At 38.4% G+C, this 10,573-nt stretch overlaps 1 protein-coding gene across 1 annotated transcript; it reads left to right on the forward strand.

The window, feature by feature from the left end:
• The first annotated feature begins 3,536 nt into the window (after window positions 1-3,536).
• On the forward strand, window positions 3,537-8,007 carry LOC146619659 (cytochrome c). The gene is made up of 3 exons (XM_085369007.1): window positions 3,537-3,637; window positions 4,957-5,131; window positions 6,645-8,007. Exons 2-3 carry the CDS (start codon window positions 4,963-4,965, stop codon window positions 6,788-6,790), a joined length of 315 nt encoding a protein of 104 aa, XP_085225133.1. The 5' UTR covers window positions 3,537-3,637; window positions 4,957-4,962; the 3' UTR covers window positions 6,791-8,007.
• The last annotated feature ends 2,566 nt before the right edge of the window (window positions 8,008-10,573 follow it).

Below are 10,573 nucleotides of genomic sequence, written 5' to 3' on the forward strand. Positions count from 1 at the left end.
AACGAAATGGCTCTTAGATCCGAATCTTTGACGTGAACGACGCGAGACGGCTCCTTATCGCGAGCCATGTTTTTTTTTTTCCTTCTCTCATCCTCTCTGGAATTTTTTTCCGCTTCACTCCACATGCCAGCCTTGTGTTTTGCGCTGGGAAGAGGGGGGAGGGGCGGTAGTTACACAGTAGCACAGGAACAGAGCTTGAGGGAGAGACAGAGAAAGAAAGCCAGGGACAACAACTCACATTAGAAAGGTATAGTAGTCATCCACAACTATTTTCAGTTGCGGATGATAAAGGATTCAGAAGGTTTATTCATGCAGGCCTATATGACAGAGAATGTGCATCTTCTTTTTGTTTTCATATTTTAATTTATATTTAATTGTGTTGTGGTTTGCAGTGTTTTGTGTTGTTTCATTTTACATTTGTTTGAAAGGAAAGGGCTGAAAATTTAAATAGTTAAAAGTTGAACTGTGACTAGTTGGTTTTTGTATTATATGATTTATTTATTACATTTTATGTAATAAAAAAGTATATTTATAAAAGTATATTTATAAAAGTATATTTACGTTGGCCCCTAGAGACAAAGCATGTACAAACTTCAAAACACGTACAAACCCTGAAGCACGTACAAACTCCAAAACACGTAAAAACTCAGAAGCACGTAAAAGCTCCAAAACACATAAAAACTCAGAAGCACGTAAAAACTCCAAAACACGTACAAAACAAAACATAAGTGCTCCAGAATGCTAGGCGCAGTGTTGAGCTTTTGTTACTTAGAGGCTACACAAGCCAGCAAGTACTAACAACCGGATTTGGTGTGTGGTAGTAACAGGTTAATGAACTTTTTTTTTTAAAATTATTTGAATGTATATGAGTGCTTGTGTATAAATACACAAACAATACACATATGCTTTTAATTGTGTAATTTAAGTGATCTAGGTAGCTCTGTTTTGGAAGTTCAGTTAACGCTAGAAATGTGTTTTGGAGTTTGTACGTGTTTTGTCTCTAGGGGCCACTGTATATATTTATATATAAACATATATAAATAAAAACCACTTCTTTTACATTAGTAATTCTTTTTGTGCATAATTTTATATTATTGTTAATAATAAATTAATTAAAGCAACAAAACAACCTGAAGAGGCGGTTGGGAGCCGAAAGAGCCGACTCTTTTTAGTGAGGCGAGCCGAAAGAGCCGGTTCTCTAAAATGATCCGGAAATTCCATCACTGGTAAACACAGCAGCGTTTCCTTGCAGTTGTTAGTGCTGCCTTCATGTGCTCCGCGGCAATTTTTAAGTAAAATATAACGCTCTCGTTATCTACGTGTTTTGAAAAAGAAACTTTTGGAAAAGTAAATTCCTTCATTAACATTATTTAGATTGAGACTTAAAAATTCACGACTTACCGCTTGTAGTAGCCATTTGCAAGCATTTGAAAACGTTATGAATCAGAGAAGCAATGAAATTGAATCGTGCATAGAGAATGTTTATAAGGCATGAGATTAAATTTTGTTTTAGTACTTTTTGTTTTAAATCTTTAAGTATTTAGAAAGTGAATTGCTTTGTTCGCTGTCAAATGAGAACTTTAGAGAATTAATTGTAGAAATTCCGATAGTTTTAAATGCATCCGCGGCGCTGATGACACGTATTTGCGTTTACTGCCCTCTGCAGCATGGGAAGGAGAAATGCAGGTGTTACAAAATACCCTGGTGTTACGAAAAGATGCTGCAGAGAGGTTTTGTAACTAACACGTTAATTAACATGAGTAATGGGACTTATCGCCAAACGAGAAGCCCTGATGGTTTATTAATCCTATTAATCGTGTTCTATAAATACCTGACACAGGATTACACTCATCAGGGATCAGCTGTGAAATAGTTACCTGAGCTCTTTCTGTCTGCCTCTGTGTGTGTTTGTGTCAGAGTATTTTTGTTTTTAAAGGTTTTATTATTCATATAATAATCAACTAAGAGTGTTTATATTTCTCTTCTGTACTGTTTTTGAGAAACCACACCTGCGTTCTTGACAAGATAAGGATGATATTTCCTTTTTTGTATGCTTCATGATGTGTATAAATAAAGCCAGACTGCACCAAGGAGGTGTGTGAGTCTCTCCCTGAGTCTCTCACCCGTGCACGTTTAAAACTGCTCTAAGTGTCTGAGTGATATTTCATTGCATCTGAGTACTTGATAATAGAATATCTTTAACAGTTTGTTTAAAGAAATAAGAGGGAGCTAGCCCTTCGTTACAGATGATAGAGTTAGTCACATTCGTGCTGGGGACAGGCGACCAGAAAAGTTGAGGGGTTATATCTATAATGTAAGACCATGATTTTTAAATAAAACACGTGCTGTTAAAATATGATGTGCTGTACAGGTAGATTATTATTTTTGAACGCATCTTAGTTTGCATGTGTGTGCGCGCGCGCGATCGCTGGTGTCTAGGTGTATTTTTAGGCGCTTACGGGTCACGTGCTGAATGACCCTTCTGAGCACAAACGTTTAGATTTTATAGCCACTTTCTGTCATATTCCAGTTTCACATGTTGTGAATGTTGATCGCTATATTTCCTTGTGTTTAATAAAACAAGTCTTTTTTACTATCCTGGGGACACATAGGGTTACCTTGAGAAAACACTCAAGGGTTACCACTTAACCTTTTTATTTATTTATTTATTTTTTTTCATTTTCTTTTGTCTTTCATATTTAATATAAATATCATTTAGGCACATAAATTTCACTTCGCGAGTGAGGGTTCATTTTGGGATAAGGATGTAGAGTGCAAAAGGCAATGTAAGAAACTACAAGTAGAAGACATAAAAAGAAGAAAATATAATTTATTTAATAATTTGTAAACATTATGCGCACATTTTCTATTCGTAATTGGTTTGTGGAGAGTAAATGTACCTAAGTGTGTACGATCATTGAGTGACTTATTAAATTACGTGTCAGTTTTGTTAAATTAAAAGGCTATCTTTGGTTACCAAGTTAAACGTGGAGTACTTTCGGTTGCCAAAATCCTTCACGAAACTTCTCCAGAAAAGCAGGTTCAGTTTGCCCCATAAAGGCTCTGGAGGAAATGCGACAAGATTCTTGGGACCTGTGCTAAAACTCCCTTTCGTGTTCTTGCTCTCAGCCTCGTCGCCTTGCGTGTACACACATAACAAGACTTAGTAAAACCTTACATATAGACACGAAATTAGTGTTTCTGTGTTTAAATTGTATTTTTTTCATAAAAAGTAAACGACTTCTTTATACAAAATTAAAGCTATGACATGGATGAGGATACATATTGATATTTTGCTCTTTTCTATTTATTTTTTATTTATTTATTTTTCTTCTACTGTACCTTTCTGCTGAGTGACTGTCTTCTGCTCGTCAAATACATTTCATTGCGATGTTGACTTTGTGCTAACTTGCATATGACAAATAAAACTGAAAACAAAAAAACATAGAAATGATACTACACGACACGTAATGGTTAAGCGGTAATCTCGCGGCACGTGATTGGCTGTGATGACGTCGAAAGCCGGTGCCTTTAAAGTGAAGTGACCTTCTTTGCGACCGTAACAAACTGCTTGTCGGCCGAGGCGGTTACTTACCTACAGTAGAGTATTTTTAACCCGACATCTTCTCATAAAAAGGTAACATTTCATACTTTATAAATGTATTTACAGGGGAATGGAGGTTATATTATAAGTAACAGGATATGAGTCGCAACAGTAGTATGTAGCGGGAGTTAGCGCCCACGTTGGTGAATAGCCGGTTGTGTTCTCATTGCGTAGTCCGCTATGGGGGAATAATAAGGTAATTTAAACGTTATAGACATTTTACTTGGGCTCTTGTGTGATTTGGGAAAATATTTGGGCAACACAGCAGCTTTGAAGTGCAATTTCCGTACGCCGACATTGAAGCATCCTTGACAGCCCCGGTGGGCGACCCATACCCGGCTTATCGTACTACTAGCACGATGGTCGGCCCAAGCTGAGTTCAGGCTGAGCTTGAGTCAGCGATTCGAAGCGTCAAAATCAGGCGAAAATGCCACGTAGACCGCGAATACACGTTGATACTTGTTGTAAAGGGTGTATGCCCTTGATATTACGTGAGGGGGATGTCATTCAGCCGGCTGCCGCCATGTTGGAGGCTACGCGGCAAACGATGTGGTGCGGTTCGTCTCTTAAGAACTAGAATGAGAAAATTAGCCGCTATGTTATGTAATTACTAAAATACTGGCCGTTTAATGATAGCTGATAACTAAAATGTTGATTTGTAGGTAGTTTTAATGAAAAGGGGGCAGTAGAAGGATTTTGGGGGACCGGGGGTCATGTTAGTGGTGTTGCACTAAAATGTTTCCCCCAGTGATGATAGACCATCATTTTTAACCTCGAAACTCAAAGTAGAAGCGACTTTATGGCAGAAACACCGGTCGGATCTCTGCCACTGGTGCTCTAGTAATTACAGCACGTTTTCCGCTAAGCACATTAACCTTGGCTCCCCTCGGTAAACCTTTTGCCTCATGGCGCAATATCATTAAAAAGGTCCTCCTTTACTCGCCAAACCTGGCAACCTGTCCCCCCTGGAGTAACTCGAGCTGGGGCCCTTCGTGGCTAGCCCAACGTGTTTTAAGGGCGGTGTAGTTTCGGCTTCCTGCGCTGCTTCTGTCAGCTTTCCGGGTAATCTCGGCGTCGTGCCAGCGCACAGGGCAATGCGATCACTTACCTGAATGCATTGTAAAGTTAGAGCCAACGATAAAGAAATGGTAAAAGTTATGGAGTTGTGTCCTTAAGTGACCTTCACAAAATGGCGCTGGGGTCAAATTAGAGCTTTAAGCTTCCTAACTGGGCTATGGATAGAAGACTGTCTGGTGTATTTAAAGAGCCCTTCATAATTCTGTATACTTTTACTTTTTAAACTCCTTTTTCATCTCATTCTGTTCTTTTTCCTGTTGGCTTTGTTTCTCCAGTCAACTATGGGAGACGCTGAAAAGGGAAAAAAGGTTTTTGTCCAGAAGTGTGCTCAGTGCCACACAGTAGAGCAGGGTGGCAAGCATAAGGTGGGCCCCAACCTCTGGGGTCTGTTCGGAAGGAAGACCGGACAGGCAGAAGGCTTCACTTACACAGACGCCAACAAGAGCAAAGGTGAGTTCACTGGGTCTCTGAGTAGATTATAAATACATTTGTATGCTAGATATAGAAGGGAGACTGACATTGTCTGAAATCTAAGTTATTTTAAAGGTTTTTAAATTGATTTGCGGGGACTTTCTCTGGAAACTGCCTCGCTTGACTAAGTGTGTAGACAGAGGACAATGACTTGCATCTAAACCTCTATGTTCACAAATGTTTTTTTTTTTTTTATTCAGAAGTCTTTAAAGGGCTATTTCGTGTTTATATGTTGTCTCAGTAGCTTACAAGCTAAAGATTTTTTCTGTCTTTTTTTAAAACCATTTTATTAATTTTAATAAGGCAAAGGATTCCCATTTAAGCATCTATATTAAAAGTAGTCAAGCTTTTTTTTCTTTTTTTTCTTTAGGGCTTTAAAAGTCTCATATCATCCTCCGTTTTCACATTTTGAGGCTTGCACGTTTTCAGCTCAAATCACACACAGTTTGTACCTGAAGGTGTATCTCTGGTCTTTCTCACTCTTGAAGTAAAGTTAATAAAATGATCTCCTGTGGCCCTTTTTGGAAGAGTGCCACATCTTTCTTGCCACTGCCTTGGATGCTCTGATGGAAAAAAACCCCCAAAACAACATAACAACCTGCTGAGGTCGTTATGTTATGCAGTGCACATTGACTATAATGGTGTTGGATTACTTGAACATTTCTTTCACATTTTGCAAATGACAAAGCCATTTTAGGTTTCATAAAAGGTCTCATGACACTCTTTCACTGTGCACACAGGCCTAAAGATCCCTGCGATTTTTAGCACCCTCGCCATTTGTTTTCTCTATAAATCCTGCTGAAGCTGGGGGCCAACACGCTCAAAGTCCTTTGTGTAAAACTGCCCCTCTGTGGTGCTTTCCTTCCTTCTGTAACTTTCCCCTCCCAACTTCAAACTCAAGAAGGGGCAGGTGTGTGATATCAGTCAAGATAATGGTAGATGCGATAAAGACGTGTTCTCGTAGCTTAGCAACAGTAAGCGTTTGAGAGAAGTACTCTTAAAGGTTATGGGTGTTTAAGGACAAAAGGACGGATCTTTAAAATTTCCGCTATTGTCTCAGTGTGACTGTTTTGGCATCGCAGCCTGCTGACACTAACAGATATCCTGTATTTGTGGTGAAGCAGTATGTCATCTGACAAGCCATCAGATACTTAAATATTTGGAGTACACAAACAGTTTGTACAATAAACTATTCAATTGCTACAAGACTGTTTAGAGTTGTAACAAGTCTCTAGTGAGATTCATTCAGAAGAAGCAGGCAAATGAGTGGGAAGTGTTAGGTGACATTTATTTTCACCTCAGTTAATTCGTTTTGAGTCTAAACTAGACTTATATAAATGGCAGCTTTAATTCCTTTTTTTTTCTTAAAGATTGCATACAAGCTAAATGCTTTTTATTAATGTGGCCTCTTTAAAGCCACACATTAAACTGGTCACTGATACTTGGCGTCACCTGCTTGCTACTTGACTCATTGATGACCATTTTCCCTCAGGTATCATTTGGGGTGAGGACACTTTGATGGAGTACCTGGAGAACCCCAAGAAGTACATTCCTGGAACCAAAATGATCTTTGCTGGCATCAAAAAGAAGGGAGAGCGCCAAGATCTCATTGCATACCTCAAGTCAGCAACGTCATGAAAAGATCACTGAGATCACAATATTTAATGTAATTTTAATGTTTTTTTTCTGCCATTACACATTAAATATGATTTTATGTTTAGCCATTTGGACAGATGGTTAATGTATGTTCTCAGACTGGTGTTTGCTGTAATTTTCACTTCCTGTTAAGGTCAGATGAGTTTTGAGCAGCTGTTCAAGTGACCAAACATAAAACCAGAGTCCTGTTTTCGTTGAGTCTGTACGAGTACATACTAATCACATTATTTAAAAAATCTCTTGGGAGTATGGGTCGTCTCTCATTCTTTTCCATGACAACATGTGTCTGGTATTTTTGACTAACAGAGCTATCACCATATACTTTATTTTCAAAACGATGAATAATAAAATTCATCTAATATCAGCTACATGAAAGTGAAATGGCAATGAAGCCTGTGTGGAGTTTTGGTGGAAACTGGTGCTGATTTTGAATCTGCCCTCAGCATTCATATTCAAGTTGTGAGTGTCTGACCTTTGCACAAATGTGATTAAAGACTTCTACCTGCTGTGAATGCTCTTAGTTTGTTGTGGACTGAATTTGGGAAATACCGCTTTTGTTAACACTCCTGAAACTGCCCCTCTGAGCTCCTGTTTTTACCCCCTGCCTGTCATCAGGCTCCTTTGAAGTTTTTAAAGATTTCTTGCTAAAGGTGATGTATTTATCTGCCTCCTTACAGCCAAGAATTGTGGGGTTGTATAAATATTACATTGATGCCTTGAAACCCACCACCATGCGGAGGTACAGTGAAATCAGCTGCCATACAAGCATCACGAGCTAATATTGTGGCGTGACTTTATAATGTAGGGTAACTATTGTGGGCACCATCTGGACTGAAGGAAGATGTTATTTACCTGGTTTCACAGGCAGGACAGAGTTGGTTTAATTTCTTTTACTGTAATTGGTTTTTGACTGTAATGTGGTAGCTGAATGTTGTTACAGATTAGATGGTTAAGGATCAATTAAAAGAAAACGTACAGACATGTAAAAACGACTCTTCATTTCATGGTGTTTGTCAGGAGCTGACAGCTTGTCCCTGCAGCCGGGTGATGTTCTGCTCTTTTAAAAATCCCTCCAGAGTAAAGGCAATAAACATCACTGGTCTTATCAAACCAGTAATTTTTATTAAAGATAAGACCAGACTAATTTTACAGTTGCCTCAGCCGATTTGTTAAACAAATATGAAGCCAAACATGACCCTAAATGTGGATTTGACATTTTTGTGTTCAGTTCATCTTAAAGCGAATTAAAGACGCCGTGGTGAGCAAATATGTGTAAATCTTATATTATCAGTGTAGTAAGTTACATCTGCTACTGTAATAACACTATTTGGAGTCTTGTTTCCTGTATGTATATGTATATATATATATGTATGTGTATATATATATTTATATATATATATTTATTTATATATATAAATAAATAGCAGATTAGACATTGAATATATCCACTTAAAGTAACATTTTGTGGTGCACTCCCTGTCTCTTTAAAGAGAGTTGAACTCTCAGTCATACCCAGAGGGCCGCTCTTGCTGGTAAGGTGTCAGTTTACTGCTCATGAAGTCATTCTAGAAAGACAGTCAGCTGATGGCAGCCCAGGCCTTGCTTTACCTCTGGATCAAAGATCAAGTAAGAGCAGAGACGTGACTGGATTTGTCTTCAAACAATGTCTCTGTATGCTGCCTGGAGACAGAAGGCTGAGTAAATTTAGTGTTTGAACTCTTAGGCTGTAAACTCATTACATTATTTAAGGATCTAGTTTATGGAAAATCTAATTAGAAGAGCCCTTTTCTTTGCCCATATTACACCTCTCCATAAACTATGTTGGTTTTGAAAGAGAAGCTGGGACGCCCAGAACAAGTTGATGAGGATTTGGAGACACCTGCTGGCCCATGAAGATAATACACAACAAAATGCCTTTTATGATACTTCATTGTTGAAAGATAGAGGGGCATAATGTTCTGAACCTCAGATGGAAATAAGGTAAGGCAGAAAATACCAAGCCTCTGAGAGGCTGATAGGTTCAATTTAATGTCACAATAAACCTACACATACAAATACATCTTTAAAAAACAAATAAATGAAAAGCACAAAAGTGATAAAAAATACACTAATTCATCATCAATTCAGGACAGTCATGCTGATAAAAGACAGTATCATTGTAAGGAAGCAGTGATGTGTGAGGACTAACAGGGACGTGTACTGTTCAAAACGTGGTTTTTATTTTATCTACAAATATGAAAACAATCATATCAAAAACACAGCAAAGAAAATAAGTTGTTCTAAGAAATAAGTATAAAGGAGTTAGCAAAAAAACCAAAAACCACAACGCATAACAGACTGTAAAAGAAACAGCCATAATAATAGAATAGTATGTAGCTCAATAAAATAGAATTGTTCATCAATATACTTTGAGGTTGTATTATATTTTACAGTGTCCACCAGGGGAGGGTCCAACACTCAATTAAATTCTGTTTCCATGGCACCAACATAACGCCACAACAGCCACCTCAAGTTTATTTGTGTTGTAATGCAAAGATCCTGCAATATTAGATAATGAGACAATCCTTTATGAGCAGCACTCGCCATGGTGGGAAGGAAAAACAATTCTTTACTAGGAAGAAAATCTGGCAGAACCAGGCTCAGGGAGGGAGCAGCCATCTTCACAACTAGTTGGGGGCCGAGGGGGAAGAAAATACAAAAAACAAGACACAGAGAGACAAGGACACAATGCAAACTGTGAGGCAGAGTGAATAACATGCAGTACTAGCACATAAAGACATGGGGAGTAGAGAAGAAGTGCATAGTACGTGATGGAAAGTCCTCCAGCAGCCTATCTAATCGGTGGTCGGAGTCACTTAATTCAGCTGTAACTATAAATTTTATCAAAAGGAAACCTAAGGAATCTGGTTCCACAGAAGAAATGAAGATTCTTGCTTTTGGAAACTCTAGGAAGCACAAAGTAAGCCCACAGTCTGAGAGCAATGTGCTCCATTGGAATAATGTAGTACAGTGAGATGGTTAAGATAGATGAAATACAGTAATGGGGTCTAATACTGAGGTCAGTAGAAGAGAAGCAGTCTTAAGTATTTTTTTTCTCTAGTTGTTATAAGTTTATTAGCAAGAAATTCAACAACAGTTTTTAAACTGGTCAATGAAAATACACCAACCTTTTGGCCTTTGAGCCATTCCAGATATACTCCACTGCTCTTTAGATGCTCTCTACTTTGAAATGATTGGCTGGACTTTCTTCTAAACCATATCAAGACACGCCCCTCTTCTTCTCTTTGTAGTTTCACTTCATATTTAATGTTGAGAAACATTCTTTTACAAGATATGTGTTGTTGTGCCTCTGCAAATATTTCTGTGCAACTTTTAGAGTAATTGAGACACCTTTCTATTCAGGTTAGCTGACAGTGTGACAGTTTAGTACTACATCAGTGCATTTTGCCCATAGACTGTTTATAGAATATGGGCACAGCTTAAAAGTGAAGCCAGTTTACAGTGCTGGCTATTAGACCAATCCTGGCGTTCACCAGTGCTGCCCCTGAGCCTTTTCAAAGTCCCGTGTCACATCACAAAACTTGCATATCTATGCTGCCAGACAATACCCCATCAGCCTTTCCAGGCTGAGGGATAAAAATGACGATTCACTATTCTTCTTATGACCAGCAGGGGGCGACTCATGATTGCAAAATGAAGTCCTCTTGTGGTGAAGTCTATACAACCATGGTCTCCTTGGCTCTATGACCTCAGTAAACATTTTTC

This window comes from Diplotaxodon limnothrissa, linkage group LG13 (assembly GCF_057381915.1).
Source record: "Diplotaxodon limnothrissa isolate DT_005_m linkage group LG13, D_limnothrissa_male_GT1.1, whole genome shotgun sequence".
NCBI lineage: Eukaryota > Metazoa > Chordata > Actinopteri > Cichliformes > Cichlidae > Diplotaxodon > Diplotaxodon limnothrissa.

What these genes read in the sequence shown, in the direction of transcription:
- LOC146619659 (XM_085369007.1), top strand. Translation starts at nt 4,963, where the DNA reads ATGGGAGACGCTGAAAAGGGAAAAAAGGTTTTTGTCCAGAAGTGTGCT. An exon ending in AGACGCCAACAAGAGCAAAG is followed by an intron (nt 5,132 to 6,644) that starts GTGAGTTCACTG and finishes ATTTTCCCTCAG; the next exon opens with GTATCATTTGGGGTGAGGAC.